Genomic DNA, 26,838 nt, shown 5'->3' with positions numbered 1-26,838 from the left:
TAGACCAGCGAGTCTCCCTTCCCTTGTGTCCTATCTCTGACTTCAAAGAAAGCAAATGCTATATAGGGGCCTCACGGACAAATTACTATGTCTAAATGAATATAAATATCTGTTTAACAACACCCCGACTCTGGCAACTTTTAACCACCTGCCTAAGATACACAAGGGGATTGTGCCCCCTCCGGGTTGCCCTATAGTGGCCGGAGTGGGGTCACTAACCTCACGCGTATCTGAGTATGTGGACACATACATCAAAAAATATGTACCTTTGGTCGAGACTTATGTACGCGATTCATCACATTTATTAGAGATGCTTGCAAACATCGAGTGGAAGGAGAGTTTTGCCCTTGCCACTATAGATGTACAGGCTCTTTATACGAGCATCCCGCACGAAAAGGGAATACAGGCAGTAGCCAATCGTTTATGTCTTGATCCAGATATATCTGTATGTAGACGGACATTTATTTGTGACTGTTTAAGATTCGTACTCCAGTTCAACTATTCTGAATTCCTAGGGGATTGGTTCTTGCAGACGTGTGGCACGGCTATGGGCACAATTTGTGCCCCTAGCCTTGCCAACCTCTACATGGCTGAGTGGGAGACCACCACTATAAAGGATGAGTTAAGAACTAACATCATCTTCCTAAAGAGATACATTGATGATATTATCATCATATGGGAGGGTGATAAAGCCTCTTTCGATGAGTTTGTGGATTGTCTAAATATTAATGTATACAACCTGAAGTTCACATCATCATTTCATCGAACAAGGATTGAATTTCTTGACATTGTCCTTGATGTAGGAAATTTTCCTGCTGAGAAAACCATTCAGACCTCAACGTTCTTCAAACGTGTCGACGCGAACAGCTACCTCGAATACTCAAGTTGCCATTTGGGTGCTTGGAAGGATAACATCCCCTATTCGCAATTTTTGCGATTAAGGAGGAACTGTTCGAGCATGACACGTTTTGAGGAACAAGCGGCAATATATGTGAATAGGTTCGACGAGAAAGGCTATCCACATAGTGTAATACAAGGAGCCCTCCAAAGGGCACGCATGTTGGATAGGAGTAAACTCTTTCAACCTAAAAGTACTGTTCAGGCGTCATCACCTGATTCCATCGTTGGTGATGATATTATGTTTATAACTCAGTACAATTCACATGAAAAAGAATTGAAATATATTTTTAAGAAACATTGGGGTGTCCTCAAACTAGACCCTGTTCTAGCTGGACATATCCCTGAGGCCCCTAAAATGGTTTTTCGTCGAGCCAAGACTCTTAAAGCCATGATTTCAAAAAGTCAACTTGAAAATATAAATCATCCCTCTGAGACATTTTTAAATATTATGGGTAGTTATCCCTGTAATCGATGCAAAATCTGTCCCCATATGAAAAAAGGCCCTATCATCGAAGGGACAGATATTAAAGTCAACAACTTCATTAATTGCAATTCTACTTCAGTCATTTATCTCCTGACGTGTGGGTGTGGCCTAAAATATGTCGGTAAGACTAAGAGGTGCTTCAAGGTGAGAATCCTGGAGCACCTCCGGAACATCAAACATGGGGTCACTAACCACAGCGTGTCCCGACATTTCAAAGAATGTCATAACTGTGATCCTAAAACGCTAACTTGTAAAGGGATTGAGTTGGTACAACATAGTAAAAGAGGTGGTGACCACGAAAAGTTCCTTCTAAAACGGGAGACCACCTGGATACTGAGATTGGATACACTAGTACCCAGTGGGTTGAACGAAGGTTATGAGATAACACCGTTTATCAACTAGGGGCCTTTAATGACCTTTTCTTTTCCTTGTACAAACTAGAACATCAAGTTGTTTGGAAAGAGCCGCTACACATACCTATTGGGTCAGCTATAGAAACGGGGTTCTGACTTTGTTAGTGATATTAGGTACACTTGTGTCTATATGTACAGTTATGATAAATCGTGAAATCATCTCATACCTGCATTATTCTGACAATTGTTATCATTTTTGAATAAGCATTTGGACTATAGAATGACTTGTTTGGAATAATATGAATTGCATGGAAAATTCATTATATACCCATGACCCGCTGCATCCTTGACATGATGGTGTTTTAGGTTAAATTTGATGATCTTTGCAGGCTAGATGTACCAAATACCTGCAGCAATGTGGCGGTGTTTGTCACAATATTATTGTCATTTTTTTGTGGGTTACCGGGCATTTATTGTAATTCATCATATATTGATAAATCTATACTAGGCAACTATCGGTGAGTCAGTGTAGATGGCCTGTTCGATATTATGCTGTGTTAGGTATTATGTTCTGTGTAAGATTTCATGTCGCAAATGTTTGGTTTTATATGTTTTTGTTTATATATATATATATATATTTTGTATATTCCTGAGGGATATGCCGCTCACACAAAGTACGTGTACTGGTGGTACAATATGGATATACGGAGGCTTAAATTACCGACATGTGGCATCTGATAGATATCACTAACCTGCCCCGCTTTTACAAATAAACAACCCTTATTATATATTGATCCGCCGTCTGACGGACGGTGATGGCTGCTTTACGCCGTACAATTGGATGGCTAACGACGTGTAATTGGATGGCTAACATCAGCTTAGTGTTACCGGCTCGTCCCAAGGACGGGTACAGCTGACGCCTTCTATTGGCTTGTGCCGCTGTCTTGTAAGCAGCGGCTCATCACATTGGCCGATCCGTCTTGGTCTGACGGAGGCGGCAGCATCATGTCACCTCGTGACGTGGTGCACTTTAGTCCGCCCTCACTAAGCGGCTGCCAATGCCGTATGCTGACCCGCTCATTGATTGACGGGGATAGCCCTACATAAACTCCTTGAGCGTACGTAGTAGCAACGCCCTCTGACGAAGTCCGCAGTTACGAAACGCGTCAGTGCGTGGCCTACGACGCTCCTTCTCCTTCTGACACCGGTATCCAGGACGTGTTGTCTCTCCACGCTTTTCTGCAATCCAGCCCCGCGGCATTCGAGTACAACCAAGTGCCTGATACAGTGTGAGCAGCATATGCCTTTGGTTTTAAACCTATGCCTTGTGGTACCCAGTCCACAGAGTATTTTTATTCGGTATGAGTTCTTGTTTACCTGCACCGTGGATTGTTTTTTAAATAAATTTCATATCTTAAAATACTACACCATGATGCACCTTCTTTCTGCCCTTCTCTCTCTCTCTCTCTCTCTCTCTCTCTCTCTCTCTCTCTCTTTATATATATATATATATATATATATATATATATATATATATATACCTACAATCATTGAAAACAGTGGAGCAACCAGATCAGACCTGGCACACCTGTGGTTATCCAGCTGTTGAGACACTACACATGCCAGCATGCACTGCCAGTTTTAACATTCCTTAGTAGCAGGAGTGTGGCAGGGCATGCATGGTAATATTAAGACTTGTCAGTGGGAGTGTACAGTGACAACGTCCAGAGATCCTATCCAGTGTTATTTTCACTGGACACTCTGAGACCTGAAGAAGACCTGCAAAGCGTACGCCGGCTGACCTAGCCGTGCGGACGTTCTCTCAGCATTACCTAAACTGTGTGTGACTGTATTTCTAGTCCTTTTCAGGACTCTAATGTATTTAGTAGCTATACCGCCTACAACCCGAGTTAACCGCTGTGTTTAACACCAGCGGCACTGGGTGTAACGGCTGGTGCACGCTAGCCTGCATCACAAGAGCTCGTCCCTGAACAGGGAGAGTCTGTGATAAGCGGCAGCGGTGGCACAGAGTAAGCGACGTTGTATCTCTCATTATGCCCACATGTATGCCTAATATTATAGTTACATCAGTTAGGCACATGGCCACTTTGTAACTTATCTGTATAATACATGCTACATGTGTCGTATGAGGTCCTGCAGTAATCTACCCCATATATACTTATGAGTATCCCCACACTGTAATGAACGGTTATATACTTGAATAACCAGATACTATTACTCATATAATCTCACGGACTGAGGCACAATAAAGGAGTAATTTGTGATCTGCAGGACTCTGAATACAGTCCACACCAAATATCCAATTAAGACACGTCTCTCCCCCAGACTTGACACTATCACCAAGAGGGATTATTTGAGTCGTGTCCAACCCATATTATAAGACAGGTAGCTGATTGTAGAACCCGCACAAGCTTTTTAAATCCACACTTGTTCTCACTTGTGTTTATGTTATATGTTGTTCGTCATATTTCGCAGATTTTAAACGTATAAATATTAAAAGGTACATTTCAGGTCTCTTGTTTATAAATGGTGCACCACCATATGACAAACTTTTCTTTTTCTCCTTACTAAAGCCTCTACTCCCTTTGTCTGTGGTAGCACACCCCTAAAATTTAAATATATACAATTGTATTCAATAAATAAGATGAAAAGGGGGCCCAACTTAGCTTAAATCATTAATACCCAACTCCTAGTCTTGTGCAATAGATCATCCACGCTTGACCCACCTTAAAGTACTCAAAATATGGTGGATTCTGCCCACAGAGAGCACCCAGCTATTATAGCATACCATATATTAGGGTTCCACCTCTACAGATTTCCTAAGCTTCATATATATCAAGGGCTCTTTATACAGTAAGTTGGCCCATCCACTGATGTTTTGGGTCTACGCATGTGCGGCTGTCCTGGGTGTACCCCCAGCATTTCATGGGCGTGTCCACAAAGACAGTGGGCACGACAGTGGGCACGCCCATAGAAATTCTGAACTGGCCCCAGCAAACACAGGAGTTCCCCTGCCTACTTTCAACCACTGCTGACCCAGGAGTGATTCGGCGACTGCACGGATTGACGCAAATTCCTGGTGGGCTCAAATCATCTGCCCACCGAATTCATGTCTATCCCTGCAGCCGCTAAGTGACTCCTGGGTCACGCGGTGGCTGCGAGCCCCAGGCACAGTAGGACAAATCATTCGATGGTAGTGATTTCTCCTCTGTGCAGCCTGATGCAAACAGTTGTGTACGCCCTCACATCTCTTCGCGTGCGGCCACACAGGGATTCACGTGGCGCGGGGGGTTGCGTTAACCTGCTCGCTAGGCTGCGAAAACACACAGCCTAGTGAGCAGGTCTGAATCAGGCCCATTGTACAACTGCAAAGCATAACAACGGAGAAAAGATTTGGAGGGGTTTAATATATATTCAGAAGAAAAGGAAATGCTTTTTTTATTAATGTTTTCTCACTGTATGAAATATACAAATGTATGTAAATCTAACCTTTCACAGCATGCGCTGCACTTTCCTGCATGAGCCTCAATAAAATGAATATAGGGAATGTCTGATAAGCAAGTGCATTTGAATAGCCATGACTGCACATAAATCAGGCCGGTCTATTTACACAGCGGGATTACTTGTCTCAGAAACATCACAAAGCCATAAAAATATCATCATTGAAATGGTATCCGGTCCTTAGTTCGACAATACTAAGGTTGACAGTCAACAGGTTGACCACTATTGGTCGACGTGGTCAAAATGTAGACATGACAATGGTCGGCACCACATATTGTAGACATTATTTTTTTCCTGAATTTATTTCATTTTTATTACTTTTTCATACAGAGGGAGCCGGGTCCATCATTGCAGCGGCTGGCGAAACCATCGCCAGCCCCAGCCAGGGGGCACGAGATGCACACGCGCCCCGTGGAGACGGAGCTCCCCGCCGCCTCCCCCGCCGGTCCTCATTGCCTCCCCAACCCCCCCCCTAACCTTGCCTGTCACCCACTGTCCAGTCGCCGAGAGAGTGGGACGCCAGTGCGCGTGAGACGGGATTGAATGACAGGCGCTGCATCTGTACATCTGTACTTCCATCCACGTGGACTACGATTTGGAATGAGCAATGTGAGAGGACGCAGTACACTTATTGGGGGTCCATGTGCTAGAAGCTCAAATTTGTCACCCTAAAAACCTAAACAACTCGTGTCAACCTTTTCATGTGTCGACCATTTTCATGTCAACCTTTTGCAAGTTTGCCAGACCAGACCCATTTAAATAGAATATGAGGTAGCCATAAAATCTTGAGACCAACCTTTTTCTCTTTTTGTGCAATGATTTTTTCTTCTTCTTCTTTCCTTTGGGGGGTGGTGAATGGCTGAGCGGCCCAGCTTCTGAGAAGCCATCGCTACATGAGAGCAGGAGAAGTTTGGTTAGTATAACTGCAGCTGTTATATGTGTACGTGTAATAAAATATGTACATTACAGTTTCAGTCATGATATCGTCTCTGTCAATCATGCTCTAAACTTAGTACAAGGCTAAGTAGCCATTTCCAGGTGTCTGTTGCCAATGTTTAGGTGTGGAATTTGAAGCATGTCTCTCAATCCCCATACACAATGGGCGGTATTCAATGAGCCTGATTCGCCATGTTTTTATGGCGAATTTGTGCTGTTTGGCGAATTTTTGACTAAAACGGTGAATCACCCTATTCAATGACCAGATGGCGAATACATTTGAAGGTTTTTTTCACCATGATTCACCGAGTAGCAATCGCTATCTTTTTATGGAGAAGTGGAATGTGAACTTTTAAAATAAAGTGTTTTGTTTTTTACATTTGGTGTCAAAAAATCAGGAATTTTATTCTGAGGAGGGGCATGCTATTTTTATTCATGTGCTTACAGCACATGAATATATATTTAATTTTTAAAAAATATATATATATATTATTTTTACACAGCAGCCAGCAGGGGGCGCCGGAGCCGAGCCGCTCATTAGATATTCATATATTCACTGTACCCGATCGTGACATATGCATGATCGGGTGTAGTGAATATACTTGGTCCCCTGCTGGCACCGCCGGGGGGCAGCCTGTGCTGCCTGGCACCCGGGGAGCCCACCTCCCCCCCACATACGCTCTGGGGCAGGCAGAGAGACTTCCATCTCCCTGCCTGCCACCGTCCTCAGGCTCCCTGCGGCGTTCGCCGCAGGAGCTCATATTCGCCGGTCAGGGGCAGCGAACCCCTGACTCGTTGAATACCGGAGCCGGCGAGGCTCCGGAACGCGGCAACCCATGGCGAATGTGCAGCGAATCCTAAACAGGATTCACTGCACGTCGCCGGTATTCACATTGAATACCGCCCAATATCTGATTTTTTTAAAGGATAGTGCCAAAATAAGTGATACTGCTCATTATATCACCCAGTGTGTACGTGAACTGTTATGTTTAATACCATATTGGTACTAGAGTTGAAAATGTGAATAGGAAGTGCCTGCATATCAAACCTATGTGTCAGTAGCAAAGGGGTACTAAGAAGACATGGAGACTGGATTTTCGGGAGCCTCCCAGCCATTCCGGGAGTATAGGCAAGTACTGTATGACTAAGATGCATTTTCAGCATAAAAAGATGCCCGACAGTAGCAGAGTTTCACAGGAGCTGATGGATCATCTCGCACTTTAGTTTAGCATTTATATGTATGTGTATGCGCTATGCTTTGGTGATGTGCAGTGTGAAAACACATATACATCTTTAAAACTAACATGCATTATGGCTGCATCAGCCTGTTAGTGTTGTGCTCCCTGATCTACTAAAACAGCTTCTCCATAACCCTTGGCTCTCAGTCACTATTTTCACTGCATGTTGGAGCTGAATTATTGCTAGAAAATACCAAACAAGAGCTGATAGTGGAACATGGGAATCAGCGAGTGTCATTTCTGTTGTATGGTCCCCTAAGATGCAACCTTCAAACTACAAGCAATTTATATCTCAACACACAAATTACTGCTATAAAGCCACACTTCCTGAAGTAAATGCCATTCGTTTTTAAAGCACTGTTCAGCACCTATCTTAAAACTGTCCTCAATATTGTAACAACAAAAAGCTTTGAATTGTGGTGATAATAGTAGTAAGCCGGAGCCGAGTGCTCACGTAGCTGCCTCGTCTGTGAAAGCTGAATTCCCCCATCACACCAGGTTTGGAGGTCAGCAAATAGCTGACTTCAGAGGCTTATCAAGGAAATTGTTTTATCCGAAGCTTTCTCAAAAGGTTTTTTGACATCCAGCAATGTCATAAAGATGGATGGGCTCAGAAATCGTGTGCTTTCAATGCCACTTAAGGTATAATGATATTTCATGTTTCACTGTCAGGTCATCAAATTGACTTTTTATATAATTAGGGCCATTCAATACAGACGTGTCAGAGCTCAGCCTGCTTTTAATTGCTAAGTTTGGAAGGTTTACAGTGTGATTGAGAACTGTATGTTTTTCTCCTGAAAGCTTTGTTCTCTTACCTATTTTTGTGGTGCGGGCTGAGTTCTTTCCCGAGCCTTTCTGCAGTACGCCCAATTTCTACAGCTCCATTCTCGAGCTTCGCGTCTTTGTCTGGAAGTGGTGAGCACTTCACAATGTCACTAAAACAAAAGGAAAGAAAAATTCTTATATCACTGTGGTTTGGTAATTCCCAGATAAGGTTTAAAAGATAAAAGTACCAAATTTTGTTAAAGGGATCGTTCTAGATGAGACAATAATGAGCATTGATTCCATTTGCTTTTTATTTATAGAATTGAGGAAACTGCACATAACAACGATTTCATCATATAGTGTATTTAGGATTTTATTATATCTATTTGTCTGTCTGTCACTGCTACTCTGTAACGTTGCTCGCGTTTAGTGGAGGGCGCACGACAGAGCTAAGTTCACTATACACACACAAACGTGCCTTGCATTTAACGTAAAGCACTGATTGAAGGTTAGCTGTGGTGGATGATCGGGGGGGGGGGGGGGGGGGGGGGTGCAGTTGCGTCTTCCAGAGTTATATGTGAGCTACTCCAAGCTCCACAAGTACCCTAAACTATGTATGATAATGTCTCCATACCTCCTTTACTATTCCTCAAGTTTTCCCGTCCTTATCAGTTGCTCATCATTCTTTATTTCACTAATAACTGAAGACAAGCCTTGGTGGTGTTATGAAGGTGGGGAAAAGGTTGTCACCTTGAATGAAGTCTGCTGTTGGTGGAGCTGACAGCAGCCCAGTGATGTGTGATAGATGTCCAGGTGAGGAATAAACCAGAGTTACGAACAGATAATGTGGTTTTAGAGGAGGAAGTACGAGATGTGAGAATTTGCAGCAGAAGTGACACGGTTTATGAGGCAGATCATGGTGACTTAAGCGTGCACAGGAGAATATGGTAATTGGGCCTCTACGCAGAGATGTTAGTTTCTGATAATGATCCTACTCCAAGTGAGTTGAACAACCCAACCTTGCTTCACACTTAGCCATATTGTAACAGGAAAGGACCATTAAAATGCATTGAAAACAGTGAAAATCAGGTCGGTCGCGTCGTGTGCGGCTAAAAATGCTTAAATGGTCCACACGCGATGGCCTCGATTTCCCCATAGGGAACAATGTGAAATGGGTAACTTTACCCGCGATGACCGCGATTTCCCATAGGAAACAATGTTAAATGGGTCGATTTACCCAAATCATCATAGGGAAGAATGGTAAATGGGCCATAAACCCCCCAAAAAACCCCTGACCAGTTAAATGTACCCCCAAAAGTAGTTTACGCCACCCCGCGATCAACGTGAACCCGAAGCGTGGCGAGCGCAGCGAGCCCGCGAGGGGCGGCGGTACGCGTCCTCCGACCTTTTCATACCCCCACTATCCACGTCGGCGTGGAGTTGAGAATAGAATAGTGTGGCGAGCGCAGCGAGCCACCGAGCCCGAAGCGTGGCGAGCGCAGCAAGCCCCTCGATACCTTCACAGGTAAACGCGTCCCTTCGCGGGCTTCACAGGTGTCCGCGTCGCCATGGACACCTGGGAAGCCCGCGAGGGGACGCGTATAACTGTGAAGGTATCCGCGGCCCCTCGCGGGGCTCGCTGCGCTCGCCACGCTTCGGGCTCGGTGGCTCGCTGCGCTCGCCACACTATTTTATTCTCAACTCCACGCCAACGTGGATAGTGGGGGTATGAAAAGGTCGGAGGACGCGTACCGCCGCCCCTCGCAGGCTTGCTGCGCTCGCCACGCTTCGGGTTCACGTTGATTGCGGGGTGGCGTCTAGTACTTTTGGGGGGAAATTTTGATGTTCAGGGGTGTTTTTGGCCCATTTACCATTGTTCCCTATGATAATTTGGGTAAATTGATCCATTTCACATTGTTTCCTATGGGAAATCGGGGTCATCGCGGGTAAATTGAGGCATTTAACATTGTTCTCTATGGGGAAATCGCGGGCATCGCGTCTGGACCATCGCACCCGATTTTTTAGTGCATGCGATGCCCGCGATGGCCCCGATTTTACCCCCAATGCCCGCGATTATGATCGTTGTGGCCGAGCTAGGAAACAAGTACCTATCTCGGTAATTATACCAGCATCTGTAAAAGCACATACATAGGTTCAGGTAATATTTGCAGAGGCCACCTGTACCACGTGCATGCTTTGCCTGGCATTGTTGTGTCTTTACCAAGCTGGTGACATTTATAAAAACACGCACTGTGTAACCATGCTTAATATTCGGTTACTCAATGTACAGCACCCACTGCCTGTTAATTAAAGAGTGTCAAAGATGCATTCAATTATTGGAAAAGGGGAGAGGCTATGGTTGTGCTACAAAATGTTGACTTTCAGAATGCCAACTTATTCAGTATGTTGAAATGAATGTCAAAAGTCAAAATGTTGACACTCCTGTGTAGCATACTTTAACCGTGCAGCCTAACCCTAACTTCATATTGACATTCATGATGCCAAGATTCAGACAATGACAACATACTCACAACAGTTGATGAAAAAAACTCATTTATATATGAGATAATTAAAACATATACACCATTATTACAATAAAGATTAAAAATGCATATATAAAATACTGATTGATATGCTCACTCCCAGGATTGGATACATCGAGGAGTTGGTAGTTCAATGGAAAAAAGGATTAGAGGTACTGTAAGTGCACTTTACCAAAGGACTGGATGGTGGATCACTGTTCCTAGATTGATAAATGTGGATCACTGTTCCCAGATGTTATAGGGTTAAAATAGCACAGGTCCTCTCAATTAACACGTTGTCCTAGATTGGTGCCGCTGGAGGAATCTGTGAATGGACCAGATTTTTCAAGACCCCAACTGGGCCCTGATGTCCTCACTGGTGACCCGGTGTCCCCTAATATACCACTGGAGGAGATAGATCAGGGCGATGTAACAGACAATAGTCCTGGTTGGGACTCCAACAGTCAAGATTTTTGAGAGGCTGAATGACATGTACTATACCAAAATCCAGCAGCAGTGTTCTTGGTAATGAGCTTGGCATGGATAGATCTGGCCATGATGGTGGTACTAGTTAAGGGGAATACACACAGGGAGATTTCTGCTTAATATCTAAGCAATTTGGCTAAATGTCTTAGAAATTAAGCACAAATCGCTCAGTGTGTAATACTTATGCCCCCCAGCAACGGCAATGCGAGTATGCCCCATTAATTGAGATTCAGAGCCATTGCTGGCATTAAGCAAACCTAGGTGGTTTTCTAGGGTGGCAATGCTTATGGACACCTAAACCACTGAATGAGCGAGATAATGGGGGTGATTCAGGTTGGTTTGAAAAAGCAAACTCCTTCTTTAATGGACAAAATCATGTACACTGCAGGTGGGGCTGATGTAACATGTGCAGAGAGTTACGTTTGGGTGAGTTATTTTGTTTCTGTGCAAAGTAAATACTGGCTGCTTTATTCTTACACTGCAATTTAGATTTTAAAAAAATAGACTGCTCGTAACTAAAATTGCCACTTGCACCAGCCCATGATAGCTGCAAGAGATCGATCAAAAGCAAGCTTCCTCTCACATAGATCATCCTTGTCATCTCACAGTTGCTGCCCAGTTTCTGCCCTGAAATGCCAACTTTCACAGAAAGATGTTGATACATCATCCTCTGAATAGGATAGACATAGGCAAAGACACGTAAATCAGCATCTGAAAATGCGCCATACGCAAAAGTTTGCCATTTGCATCTGTTTACAGAGATCTCCCCAACTCAGCACCACTGTGGTTTGGACCCTGCTTCCCTTTCATCACAGCAATTTTTTTTAATATAAAGGACCTCAGATCGTACAACTGTAGAATATCTGCCAAGTCTGCCCATGTCATTCTCTGTGGTAAATTAACATAGATGATATTGCCCATAGCAACCAGATTCTGTCTATTATTTTCTATAATGCAAGAGAGAAATTACAGACATTGGCCCTTATTCAGATCTGATCGCAGTACGAATTTGTTCTCAAAATGGTCAAAACCATGTGCACTGCAGGTGGGGCAGATGTAACATGTACAGAGAGAGTTAGATTTGTGTGAGTTATTTTGTTTCTGTGCAGGGTAAATACTGGCTGCATTATTTTTACACTGCAATTTAGATTTCAGTTTCAACACACCCCACCCAAATGTAACTCTCTCTGCACATGTTTCATTTTATCAGAACTGAATAAGGGCCATAGGGGGAGATTCTCTAAAACAGAAATGCGGTAAAAACCCCGTTATCTGGGTTTTTACCGCATTTCTGTATGCTGTATTGTTCCTCCGCAGTGGCCTTGGGTAGATGTAAATTAGCCCAAGACATACATCTTCTGAACTATCCTAAAATGTAATCTTACCCCCCCAGCGGTAGTAAGGGGTTTAGCCCGCAGTTTGTGAGTCCCATCCCATTGGAACATCTTGAAGAAGCCCAATGCTTCTAGAGCGAGACCTCCCAACAGTAGTGGTTCATTTCCTAATCCATCAAAGTGTCCTATTTCATTTTATGAGCCGCAGTAGTGCCCTAGTTCACATTATGGGAAATTGAGATTTTGGGGGGGGGGCTTTAGAACGGCTGATCCTTACAAGTGATGCTGTCTCCCAGAAAAGATTATAGCTACCCACAGGAGCCCTTGCAAACTTATTCACAATTGCGTACATATGCAGACAGCTGGTGATGATATTTTCCTGCCACTTCTGTTACCTCCGCAAGCGATCCCTTCCTGTCACTCTCTGATAGAAAATCTCAGTGCAGGCGTTATTGTAAAGCACCTTAGCACATGCACAGTCTGCAAATAATCGCTCACTGGTGTGAACATTGGTGATAGCGTGAAAATATGTAAGGCCCTAATTCAATTTATAGGGCTGCCAATACAAATACTGTAACACAGCACCCCCCAATTTACGTTATGATATGACATATATTGGAGTGTACTTAGTTCATACTACTCCATGTCACATTACAGTACTTCCCCCCAGTTCATATTAGGCCACACAATAGTGCCTTCACTACATAGTGCCTTCAGTTAACTTTATATTACATGACATTGCAGGGGCATACCTAGATATATTGGAGGCCCAGAGGCAAAGGTTTGTAAGGGCATTTATGTATCACACAATGGTGAAAAATGTGGATGCCGGATGACCCTCCTACGGGTTGAGATTCCGACGGTCATTTCTCCAACATCGGAATACTGACTGCAAGGGGCTATTTTCCCTCGTTGGGGTTCACAACCCCCACAGAGGGAGAATAGAACCTATGGTGAGCACAACGAGCCCGCAAGGGGCTCCGGTGCGTTTGCGCCACTGACAGTCTACTGACAGTTGGGATTCCAATGGGAAGAAACGAAAGTTGGAATTATGACTGTTGGGAGGGCAGACCACACCTGTATATATAATGTATATAACACAGGGTTGTCAACTTTTAAAGTCTGCGCTCCAAGAGAAGCCCAGAGATGAGACTGTCAGCAGCACTTTGGGGGGACGGGGGGCTGATGTAGACATCACCAAGACCTGCCCCCCCAGTACTGCAAATCCCACAATTCATGGGTGTTTGAGGAGGGGGTGGGGCTAAATGGCACAACCCTGATATAACACAGGTAACTGTGACAGGGAAGGTGGCCAATAGCAGCTGCACTCCCTGCACCAATGGTAGCCTAACATACAGTACAATATAAATTTCCAGCCAAACAACTAGGATAAACAAAAGGTCTAATATGTTCATTGGTAATAGATCTGTAATTGTTCTGGGACAAATATTTAATCTATAACAATCTCTTACCAGTTAAAATGTAAGAAACATATTTGAGTCTCATACTGCTCTATCTCTAGGAAACTTGATATCATTTTTTTGGGGGGGATATAAAAATATTTCTTACTATTTGGAAGCTGACTAATAAGAATCTGCTAATGTCTTGGAGTGGCTACTAGCTACATCTATGATGACTTTATACTATACCAGAAAGCTTTGTAGCTCAGTGAAAAGGAGTTCTATTTCACACGTGATGTTGCTATCAGCAACCAATCTGAATCTACTTATTTATTTAGCACCTTCTAGAAGATAATAGGTAGTATCTAATTGGCTGCCCATAGCAATATCCCATTTGAAATCAAACTCCCATCTTTGTAAATGTCCCCATTATGTTACAGGTTACATTATGTTACAGTCTCTATAATTAGTCTATTACTTAATTAACTAAAATGGTGCTCTTAACTGTGCTTGAATTCTGAATTATTTATGTCTATGATTTTCTGTGTGATTTCCCATTAAACACCTAATTATACAACTACAGGAGCTAGGCTAAGAAATAGCTAAGAAATATCTGACCATAATACATGTTGTTTTTAGCTTTTTTTTTTTTTTTTTGCTTATTGTTTTGTTAGTGTTTATATTGTTTTGCTTCTTTTTCCTCCATTTGCAGCCCTGGGGGATATAGATGCAGACTGAATCATCTGTTAAAAGAGGTAACCTGAAAACCGGTTTCTGCTGCACAAATAATTTTTAGTTTGATTAGATTGATTGCAGTGAACCATAATCGCTATTGTCATCTTAATATTTATATAGCTCTGTGACCTGGCAGGAGATCACCGGCTCTACCAGGGTCTTTGCCAGGTCTGTACACACGGTGAGATTTTGGAAGGAGATTTTGACTAGATAGTCAAAATCTCCTAGAAGGTTAGCCAATATCTTCCCATTTTTCTCCTGCTTAGTCAATATAGTCTAGCATAGATTGCTTAGCATAGATTGACTGTGCAGGCAAGGCAATTTTGACTTGATCAAAGACTATCATTACTTAGACAAAATCGATTTGTCAAAATCTCCAGTGCATCTAGCCAAAATCTCTCGTGCATCTAGTCAAAATTGTCCATTAGCTAATATCTCAACCTGTGTAGGTAGCAGACAGGGTTTGAAGCAAGTAATATGTGAAATTGTATGGTCATAACATCCGAGAGGAGGACAGAATAGCAGCAGCTTTTGCCACTGGGCAGTGCTGCAGCAGTAATGGATGAGTTACTATACTTACCCACCAGGTGCCGTCATTCTAGGCGTCAGGATGCTGACGTTGGTCATTTTAAGCACCAGTCTCCCGTACCCAATCCAGTGAAATCTGCGTGCTATAAGTCATCGAACGTTCACATTATTTGGTGATCTTTTATTTAACAATACATATAATATGTTTTATTTTAGTTCTTCTCTCTTACTAAATGTGATGTACTGAGTTAAGAGTTAAATATTTATGTGATGCATCCACCCCACACCTTCTTCCAAGAGCTAAATTTAGAAGTCTTGGGGTGGAAAGCAAGATGTTTTGATTGCATTTGCTTAGAATAAATCCCACCGACAAGGCAATTCTGAAAATGCAAAATAAAGAGGGAGGGTGGGGAAGGAAGCCCCTCCGTGGAGCTGTGATTATTAATCATGTGGATTCCTGTAGTTTGTTATGGAAAATGATAATAGCAAATCAGGGAGAGTCTTTCTCTGTGATTACGCTGATTTACAAGTGGCTCTGATTATGTCAGAAGCTTTGTAGTGCGTTATTGGGATGTATAACACCAGCTGTAACATTTTGGCAGGCTCGGTTAGAAGGTGCTGTTTCATTCACCCAGTCTAATTTGTTTGTACTAATTCAATTCTGTGATCGCTCTGTATACATATATTATGAGCCAGCTAACCAATTGTGCAGATTTCAATCCTGTTAAATGCCTGTATGACTAAGGAGTCTTTTTATTAAATATTGGATTTTTTCCACTTATAATAACAGTCTCTTGACAATTTCCTCATATGACGTTTCATGCTATTTATCAATATGTAAAGGTTTTCTCCTCACCACGAGCAGTTCCTTCTAGCCAAGTATGCATTCTGGGCTTTGTGGTAGCCTACCATCTCCTAAATGGACAGAACTAAGCAATGAATAATAGAAAACTCGGTACTTGTTTCCTTGCACGGCACCCCCGATTTTCATTGCAGTGCATCTTATGCAATCGCATCGCATGCAATATAGCGGCATGCGATGCATGCGATTTTTAATTGTAGAAGCACCCATTAAGGTGCTTACAATGTTAAATGCACCCCCATTGTCAACGCCACCCCCACTATCAACGCCAACCCAAACCGTGGAGAGCGCAGTGAGCCCGCGAGCGGTGGCGGTACGCATCCTCCGACCTTTTCATACCCCCACTATCCACGTCGGCATGGAGTTAATCTTAGATAGTGTGGCGAGAGAAGCGAGCCACCGAGCCCGAAGCGTGGCAAGCGCAGCGAGCCCCGCGAGGGGACACGGATTACTTTACATGTATTCCGCCTGCGCTTGCCACGCTTCGGGCTTGTATTCCGCGTCCGCTCACCACGCTTCAGGCTCGGTGGCTCGCTGCACTCTGCACACTATCTAAAGTCAACTCCACGCCGACGTGGATAGTGGGGGTATGGAAAGGTCGGAGGACGCGTACCGATGCCCCTAGCGGCCTCGCTGCGCTCGCCACGCTTCGGGTTGGTGTTGATAGTGGGGGTGTCATTGACAATGGGTGTGCATTTAACATTGTAACCTCCAATCAGGGTGCTTGTACAATTAAAAATTGCATTGCATCGCATTGCATGCCATTTGCTGGCATACGATGCTATGCGATATTTCATTGTACAAGCACTCCTGTTAATTTAACGTGAATATCGCATCGCATGCATCGCATACCACTAAGTACGGTATACAATGGGCGCCATGCTAGGAAACAAGTACAGAAAACTCTAATTTTTCCCAGTGTTAAAATATTATTTAATTTGAGAAAAGTAGAGAAAACTATTTTCTCTTTTGAAATCACAGGAGAAAGGGTGTTCCTCAATTTAATAAACAGACCCTGTAAAGGTTATACCTACCAGTCTGAGTTGTGATAGGATAAAGGTGGCTTTATAAAGTGAGGGAGTGGCTTAAAGCAGCGAATTGGATCATGACAAAATTACATTATGGTTTGCTTAATGCATGTGCACAAGTTGAGAATTCCATAGGTAGCATGTTGAGTCTCTACTGTCCTAGCAGTGTGCATACCCCATTCCCAAATATCCCTTAGTATTTCTATTCTCTATTTGTTAATACACCCTACAATTGTGTGTGCTTATATGCAAATGAAGCACAAGGAAGAGCCTCTGTTCAATGTTGTAGATCTTTTGTCTATTAAAAAATTCTCGGTTTATGTTTAGGTACAGAATATAGCTGAAGATTGTTTTTAGTACCCCTCTTGGCAATTCGGAATGGTTAGAGATTTGGAGCTAATTAAAGTTAATGTAGCTCTATAATAATTTGAATACAACCATACAAAGTGATGCTTATTAGCACTTTGTGGTTTAGCTAACATACCTTCCAAATAGTCTAGAACAGGGGTCTTCAACCCATGGCCCGTGGGCCACAAGTGGCCCACTGAGTTGTTTTGAGTGGCCCTCCACCTGCCGCCTCTCATTGCTGTGTAAAAAAAAAAAAAAAACCTTCTGCGCTAGTTCCCTTTGCATGTGGGACGCGGCAGAGGTGGATGTGCAGTGGCTGGGGTGGTCGGGACTGTGCGCGGACATGCGCATTGTGTATTTCCTGATACCGCGCACCTGTCCCCCCCCCTGCGCCCTTTCAGTGCGCAGTGACAGCCGCCGCCAGTCCTCTGATGAAGCTGTTGTTTCCTGAGACCTCTGCCAGGGACATGGAGCATCTTGTGACATTGCAGAAGATTCAGGCAGGTTTCTTAGGGAAGGGGGAAGCTGGCTAAATGCAGTGCTAACTTCGGGGGGCTGGCTGCAACGCGGTGCTGAGTATGGGGGGTGGGCTGGCTGCAATGCTTTGCTGACTATGGGGGGGGGGGCGTGAGCTGGCTGCAATGTTGTGCTGAACATGGGGGGGTGTATGGGCTGCAATGTGGTGCTGACTATGAGGGGAGGCTACCTGGCTGTGTGGTGTTGACTATGGGAGGGCTGGCAGGCTGTGCAATGTGGTGCTGACTATGGGGGGCAATACTGGGGCACTTTGTGAGGGACACTACTGGTGGCATTTTGTGAGGGACACTACTGGTGGCATTTTGTGAGGGACACTACTGATGGCATTTTGTGAGGGACACTACTGGTGGCATTTTGTGAGGGACACTACTGGTGGCATTTTATAAGAGGTACTGCTGGGGGCATAATATGTATAAGCAGGAGTATTGGGGGCATTATAGTGCAAGGTGCAATGGGCATCATGGTGTGTGGCATAATGTGTAATGGGCATTATGGTGTGTGGCACAATGTGTAATGGATATTACAGATAAACCGTGTATATTAATTTAAGTAGCCTGTCATTGTTTGGGCTTGATTTGTGAGGCGAGCTAGGTCACTGTGTGGGCCTTAATGTTTATATGTCACTGTGTGGCCTTTAGCCAGCCAACTTAAGCGTGGAAGGACAACAACTATTCCTTCTGTAACCAATGTCTGGTCATGCAGGTTGCAAAAGTGAGATGTCAGGTAATGGTTTTCCTGCTAGTTCACACTCTTATAAATTAGGCCACACCCATTTTTGGGAGCGCGTCTACACCGCGTGCAATTTCATCAATATAATATTATGTATGGGGAGCTGCATTTTTTTCTGTTCGCACTGGGACCCTAATTGTTTAGAAATAGTCCTGGTGCTGACTATATATTGGGGATGGGGTTTATGTGTATGGGCAGCTGTGCCAACTATGTACTGTATGCAGGGGCTGTGCTATCTATAAAGGGCTGTGCTTTATGGGGGCTGCGATGTCTATCTATGAAGGACTGTGCTAATTACCACAGTAGAGATTAGTGGCCCTCAGGCTTCATTGAATTTTTTAATGTGGCCCACACTGTCATAAAGGTTGAAGACCCCTGGTCTAGAAGGATGGCCAAAGGCATCCACGTCATCTCTGCAATTGGGAAAAGTGTTGGCCCTGACCGTTTGCCACTTTCCCCTTTGCTCGCATCGCAGCAGGATAACAAGCACAAGACAAATGAGCCCAGCTTTAGTCATTGGAGCTGGTTTGGTTGGTATGCGTAGGGCAGCTGTGAGCCTATCGCAGTTCTCAGTAGCTACAGGAGATTGCTGTGTACTTTATCATTCTATCCCGAACACAAATACAGTCAGACACAGCTCCAGCAATGTGCCTTTAGTGTCAAGTCTGCTGCAGATATATCAGCTATGGCAGGTTTGTGAATGGAAAGACATTGGATATTCTCTAAACAAATGACTGTCAGCGAACCAATTCCTTACATGCTGCATGTTAAGCTGTCAAGGGCAGATTAGGAAAAAGGCAGCAGTGCAAAAATCTGCTTTGTAAAACATGGGGGCTTATTGCAGTAGGGAGCAGTGTTCCCCGGTAAATGCTCTGGAATAAATATGATTTGACTGTGATGAATGTACGTACAGTAAGGGAACATAGACTACACGAATTGCTGGAGGTTGCATGTAAAGCACGTACATGAACATACATCGGCGTGTCATCACTGACTATTCTGCAATATGTAATGTATATATGTAATGCTACTGAGAAATGTCAGTGGTACCCACAGAAAATCATGACGGGTTTACCTGTACAAAATAATGATTCCACAGTTAATAGACGAGTCATAGCCTCAACTAATCCCTTAGTTTACTATACTATATAACTCTGATGCAAATCATTTAGCAGTTCTAATGGGGACAATTCAACTGTCCACAGCTAAAATCTTGAAAGTTTCGAGGTTGCTTCATTATACATAATAACAATATTTTCTATATGATGGGAGCACGTGCCTTGTTCATCCCCCTCTCCCTGAATCTGCTAACGCTGACACTAGTCACACTACATAAGTGAATATTTAAAAATGAATATGAGAGGGAACCACTGTATATATGCCACACACTGAGGTCCAGATAGAGATCATTACAACTTGCTTAAGAATTAAGGAAGTTTCTGTAATAATAATGTCTGGTGGTAGAGGGGTAAATGGGGGCTGAAAAGATTATATGTTATGGCATCTCCAGCCATAGAACGTATCTAATGTTATAGACCAGGGGTCCTCAAACTATTTTGCTATGGGACCCCATAAGACAATAAAAATAATTCCAGGACCCCAGCAAGTTACTGCAGATGGTCATCACATCACATGTCAGCATACAGCACATACATGGCAGCATTGTGGAGGCACGACAGACAACTCAACAGATTTTTCGGACTTCTTGAATCACTGACTGAGATTAAAGAAGTCATCAGCCTGATGGTCAGCAACATGGAGTCTCTACCCCATGCTGAGTAGGTTGGTATCCACAGTTTCAGAACCGCTGGTATAGACCAATAGAACAAATATTATTTATCTATTTTTATTTATTAACAGGTTCTTATATAGGGCACACATATTCCGCAGCACTTTACAGAGAATAGTTATGAGCAAAAACAGATATCGAATTACAGCACAACACAATTTAGGACAAGTACATGGTTAAAATGGATAGTTGCATCAGGGGACAGGACACTGAAGCAATTATCAGGGTGGCAGAGGTTTATATATTCTAAGAAAGGCACATTCTAAAGGGGAGGGTTAGACAGACAGGGGTGACGCAGAAGGGGAAGTGAGCATAAACAGGTTAGGATGAGAGATGGTCAGGTTTTATGCAGGAGGGTGGGAAGAGGTCAGCTTAGCCTTTGATATTAGCCATAGAGATTCTATTTACAGTGGCTGATATATAGAATGGCTATAATATATTCTCTGCTTTATCTGTTGTACAAAGGAGGAAGCCTTGCCAGCCACTCATACACTCATCTATAAAAAGAGGAATGGCTCGGGGTACAAGTGCTCTCCCTGACCCCTTGTCACTGAGCCATTATGTACAGGACACATAATAGTGCACAACACAGGAATCAGCATTGGAATGAAAATGGGACTCTGTGTTTAGGTTCAGAATTTCATGTCCTTATTTCCAGCTTTAGTCTGATTTTTCTCTTGTGATCCCAACTGTGTAAGGAATATAATACATATTATAGACATACAATGGCAATCCACATCACCATGCTTTGTGAAAGGTAAAAGCTCAGTGCAGCTAGGCAACTATTATGCACGGAGTGGCTATAATTTATTTCCTGCCATAGCTGCTGATAGACGGATGAATACCTGTTAAATATTCCCTGGACCAAAAAAAAAAATAAGTAGTTCCTCTAAGTCTTTCTTTACATGACCCTGTCAGTAACATTAAGGATGAGCCGCAACGTGGCATTCAGCTTGTTGGCTTACAGCCTACTCACACATCCCATATTGTCATATCACAAGGTGCCAACAGCTTCGATACTCTGAACTGCTGACACTAATTACTTGAATTAGAGCTGGCATCAAACCATTGCAAAGCAATACAAAGCTGTGTCACATGAAAACAGAATGTTGAACTTGTTCTACGATGTGCACGGACATCACTAGACAGAGGTCGCACAAATAACTACCGGGTGACTCAACGGTTAATGAGTGATTTGAGTACCAGAAAGCCACTCAGGTTTATTAAGAACCCCTGTAGAACACGACCCAATGGCATGAAATTCAAATATTTCTGACATATGAAGCTGCCCCTGCTATGTGTCGGGGTTATACTAAAGAGCTAAAATGTGGCTTTGCAAATCCCAGGATGTGTCCTCCACCACCTATCTCCGAAGGTAAAAATAAATGGGGTGGTTTGATGCTAAGAAATGCTTCAGTGGATTGCGCCGACCCTGATAATGTGTTGTCAGGCAATCAGTCTAGGTCGATTATCTTAGCAGTGTAATGGCACCTACACATGGGGAGATATTCTGAGCATTCTGAGTGACGACAGAATGCTCAGCACACAGCAATGTACCAGCACTGTGTGCTGAGCGATCTGTCAGGACCAGGGTTCTCCGGTGAGATCACTGGCCCTGACACTGGCAGTTAGTAGATTTATTCAGCACGATTGAGTTTGAAATCTAGTTAACATACAGTATATTGCAGTAGTAATTGTATTCTACAACACCTTTCTGTTATTACCATCTGGTGTGTCAATAACCTGGAAAGTGAGGAGGTGTGTTTGACCAGTGAGGAGCACCAGAAGGGAGAATGGCCTTGTGGTGACTCCAGCTGTACCTACCCTCGGCTGCAGACTGCATCCTGCTCAGCCCACATCTCCCTAATTGTGTATTCTCCCCTAGTGCCATGGGAGCTGCCTTGAGCATCTGAAAGAAGCTCTAAGCAGCAGCTAGTGAGCCAGAGCAATCTGGCCCATCCTCCCTAGTTATGACAACGTGAGCACCATCAGGTGGTGAGCGCATCACAAGGCGCAGCAGCGCATCTTGCCGGGTTGGCAATAACAAAACCAATATATTTCAATATATTATTTACACTTAAAAAACTCATCCCTGAAACACGGGAAAGGTGTTACAAATAACACCTTAGTTACCTCAGTACTACTTATATGTAACTAATTGTTTACAATTGCTTTAATGTCTTGTGGTGAATGATCTGTATCCAATTCACCCTACTGATAAGATATGTTCTTATGAATTCATTAATTTATATTACAAGTGTCAACCGAATGAATTGAACAAGTTATAAAGTTACTAGTATTAGTGCTTATAGCAATTATTTTGCTGCAAACTGAATTGTTTCTGACCTCTAGTGGCAAATCGTGTAACTGAGGCACTTTGTGCTTTTGTCTAATGCCCCACTAAAAACACTGGTTCCCAGTGGATGAAATATCGTGTTATTGTTGTGAATACTAGTTCAGTTGACAAAACAGCCACTGTGTAGGTGTTCAATGCATTTAAATAGTAGTATGTTGTGCCTTGAAATAAATTATAACTGATAACTCTTTTAGCCAGCATTGACATTGCATAATATTCAGGCAAGTAATGAAGGAAACTTTCGTTTCTGTCCAGAAGGATCTAAGTGGTTTATTTAATGTCATGATGCAAAGACTAATGATGCTCTGAAAGCCATAGCAACAAATTAGATGCCAGCTTTTATCATTATGATTCAGTGAGGCTAATGGAACACCTTTTTAAGCGAAAAGACATTTATTTGATGTTTTAATGATCACTATTAAATGAGATATAAATCTTTAAATACAAAGTCAAATCATGTTGCAGATTTATCAAAATGTATGCTTCACTCTATTCAACAACTGCCCTGATTCTGATGCAATTTGCTGTGATATGATGTGTTATGCAGGCTGTCTGCTGCGGCAGCTGTGGTGTTACTTCGGCACCTTACAAATAAAAAGATGGATTAACAATGGCTCCAGGGGCAGCAGCACAGTTCAAATAGAGACGCCATACCCATTGCCATTGAGTCAGATTGGAATGGAAGTTGGTGGCAGATTGTGTGGCTTCCCCATTTGAATTTTGACCTGTGCTGCACCCCCCCCCCCCTTCTCTGAAGGTGACACTAGTGTTCATTCATTTTGTTGTAGCGTGGTCCAAGTTTAATAAGGGTGATGCCCTTCTGCCAAATCCCAATGAGAATTTTGTCCTTACATTAAGTACAGATGCCTACAGAAAATGAAGAGGTATGAAAATGCTGTAGAAAGGGCTTCATACAGTACATAGGTACATACTGGATAGTGCTTTTTTTCAGCAGAAACTAGTAGGAACTCCGTTCTTGAACCTCTTATTAAATATGACCTCATCAGAAACTGGGTTTCTGAACCTGCCCTTGGCCAAAATGTATTTTCCGTAAAATAAGTTTTATCTCAAAGCTGTTTTTGAGGGCCTTCTTTCTGAATTTTTTTTTTATCTATCTATCTATCTATCTATCTATTTATATATCTATCTATCTATATATAGAGATATCTCTATATATAGATAGATAGATAGATAGATATCTATGGAAAATAAAGAGGTTTTTGAGGGCGCTGAGAAATTATTCAATGGTTGTTTTTCAACAGTATTTATTACACAAACACTTTCATATTAAATATCAATAAAAATGACATAAAAGGTTTTTTTGCCCTTTTTAGGCAATTAACATAACATAAGCACGCTTTCAATTTACTTGATGACAATCATGACCAATTTTTTAGCCGGTGTTAGTAGGAAAGACCTTAGACTACTTGTTAGTAGGAGTTAGTCGGTTAAGGTGTAGAGCCCAACGCGTTTCGTCAGTGATCTCACTTCCTCAGGGGCAAGAGTAAACCAATGAACTTTTCATTGAGTATGGTGTAAATCCAACCAACAAAAATAACCATCCGGGGTCCAATATATGTCAGAGGAATTAAACCATTGATAAAATAATCTTCTAAGAAGAGGATCTGATGAATTCAGAAAATGTGACCTTATATCTAGTCTCCTATCACATCGTTGGTGTCAGATACTTCTGATAAAGGAATGTGCTCAAATGAGCTTGGGGTCTGTGACCTTAAACCCGGTAAGTTACCGTATATAAGAGATGTGTGCTGCTTGAATCCCAAGCCTGGGAGTCTATATAGACTTCAGGAACTGCAGCACTCCAGCACTTGAATAAACGTGATAGATTTTATTTTAGCTTAACAGCATATATATATATATATATATATATATATATATATATATATATATATATATATATATATATCAGTCCCCAGGTCCGGCACTCGCTTAATATAATCAGCTGGCTCCGGGTGCCCTCCTATGTCAAGCACAGATATCCACAGAGTCGGGCGGCACTCACGGAAATAATGAGAAGGACACGCAAGGTGCGCTTAACGTTTCAATCTTTACAGATTTTCATCAGAAGCGATACAAACATGCAATAAACAAGAATAAATACCTTCACCAGCCCCGTGTTCAGCACAGTCCCCGCCTCCGGCCCGCGTCTCTGCTCACCTGCACGCTGACCCGTCGCACGTCGGATGACGTCATGGGTATCCCGCCTCCGATTGGATAGTGCGGGATGCCAGAAGCAGGAAGTGGCTGCGGCTTGTGGTACGCAATCAGCTGGTTGTTCCTTAGCAACCGGATACCCGTGACGTCATCCGACGAGTCAGCGTGCAGGTGAGCAGAAATGCGGGGCGGACGCGGGGACTGTGCTGAACATGGGGCTGGTGAAGGTACTTATTCTTGTTTATTGCATGTTTGTATCACTTCTGATGAAAATCTGTAAAGATTGAAACGTAAAGCGCACCTTGAGTGCCGCCCGACTCTGTGGATATATATACTGTATATATATAATATATATATATATATATATATATATGTGTGTGTGTGTGTGGGGGGTGTAAGAAAAAGGTTGTACCCATGAGGGATGTTCCAGACTTGGGTTCCGCTGAGGCCACAAAAACATGTGTGCGTGTGTGTGACTAGAACAACAAACTGGACCTACATTAGCTGTGAATTTATTGGAGACAAAATTCTCTTCTTTCAGACAGAGGTTGTTCATTGTGTTCATTGCTTCTATTGTGAAAGCGGCTTTGACATTCAGGTTCCAGCAGCCACAATGCTACTCAGGTGTAACAGACTATGCATGAAATATCACAGCACACGAAAATAATGAAAAGCGGGTCACATACACATTCTTTTATTGCCTCTAGTGTATAAAGGTTTAGTACTAGAACATGTAATAAGGCTTAGGTTGTAAAATAATTATTTACCTTAAAGGGACAGGCTTACTTATATCTATAATAATGTGTACACTACTTTAATAAAATTCAGTATAAGCTATGAAATATGTCAAAAACAAGTATGGTGTGACAACACCAAGAATTGTCACTAGAGGCAAATCTGCTTATAATACTGTTTATAAAAATTAAAAGACGTATTATTGATGGCCATTTGGACTTATGATTAGTGTTTTGTCTGCTTAGCTAGTAAGCCAGTGGTTCCCAAACTCAGGGCCTCTTTTACTACTGATAGCATTCATAATTAGTAGCGTAGTTTCCCAAAGGTCAGAAAAGTGCGTAGGACGTATTTTGCGTATGTGCAGGAAGTTATTGCACTCACAATACAGAATAGTGAACACCTCTGTCTGATAATACCTGAGAATTGGAGGAATGGTCCTAATATATATGAATTGATATTTACAAAGGTCTGCAATTCCCCACATTGCCCTAGACACTTCCCACATTGCCTTGAAAAAGACCAAGGACGTGGTCGAAACGCGTTGGCCCCGTGACACTGTGACACCACGCCAATTCCTGGAGGGGAGGTTTCCGACCTGGACTTATACTGCAGTGGTCTGTGTAGCGGTAATTAACACCTAGCTGCATAACCTTGTTTGAGAACGGTTTTCATCAGCGGCGTAACTATAGCACCGCAGCCCCCGCCACTGCGTGCACGTGGGGGCGCCGGGGGCTGCGGTGCTATAGTTACACCCCCCCAATCCCCCGCAGATCTCGCTGGTCCCGGCGGCTCCGTTCTTCTGCTGAGGACCACCACAAAATGGCAGCCCCCATATAGCACACAGTTCTCTGAAACTGTCTGCTGTATGGGGGCGGCCATTTTATGGTGGTCCGGGACCAGCGCGATAGGTAAGGCTGCAGGGGATTGGGGGGGGGGGGATTTGCATGGGCGGCGGGGCGGCAGGGGATTGGGGGTGCTTGGCGGGGGGGGCGCCCCCCCCCCCCTAATGGCGGGGTGGCACCCAAAACTTAGTTACGCCACTGGTTTTCATCCTGTTCTCAACTTACTCTGGTAAT

At 43.2% G+C, this 26,838-nt stretch overlaps 1 protein-coding gene across 1 annotated transcript in view; it reads right to left on the bottom strand.

Moving 5' to 3' along the window:
- SRRM4 (serine/arginine repetitive matrix 4) overlaps window positions 1-26,838 on the bottom strand; it is a 134,753-nt gene that overhangs the window by 51,014 nt on the left and 56,901 nt on the right. Inside the window, exons 2-3 of the mRNA XM_083151483.1 lie at window positions 8,249-8,368; window positions 6,056-6,148 (exon numbers count right to left, since the gene is read on the bottom strand). Of these exons, the coding sequence (XP_083007609.1) occupies window positions 6,056-6,148; window positions 8,249-8,368 (213 nt within the window). The remainder of the gene's footprint in view (window positions 1-6,055; window positions 6,149-8,248; window positions 8,369-26,838) is intronic.

The sequence above is a fragment of the Crinia signifera genome, chromosome 1 (assembly GCF_055691185.1).
Source record: "Crinia signifera chromosome 1, ASM5569118v1, whole genome shotgun sequence".
NCBI lineage: Eukaryota > Metazoa > Chordata > Amphibia > Anura > Myobatrachidae > Crinia > Crinia signifera.
This window is presented reverse-complemented; position numbering and strand designations above follow the sequence as displayed.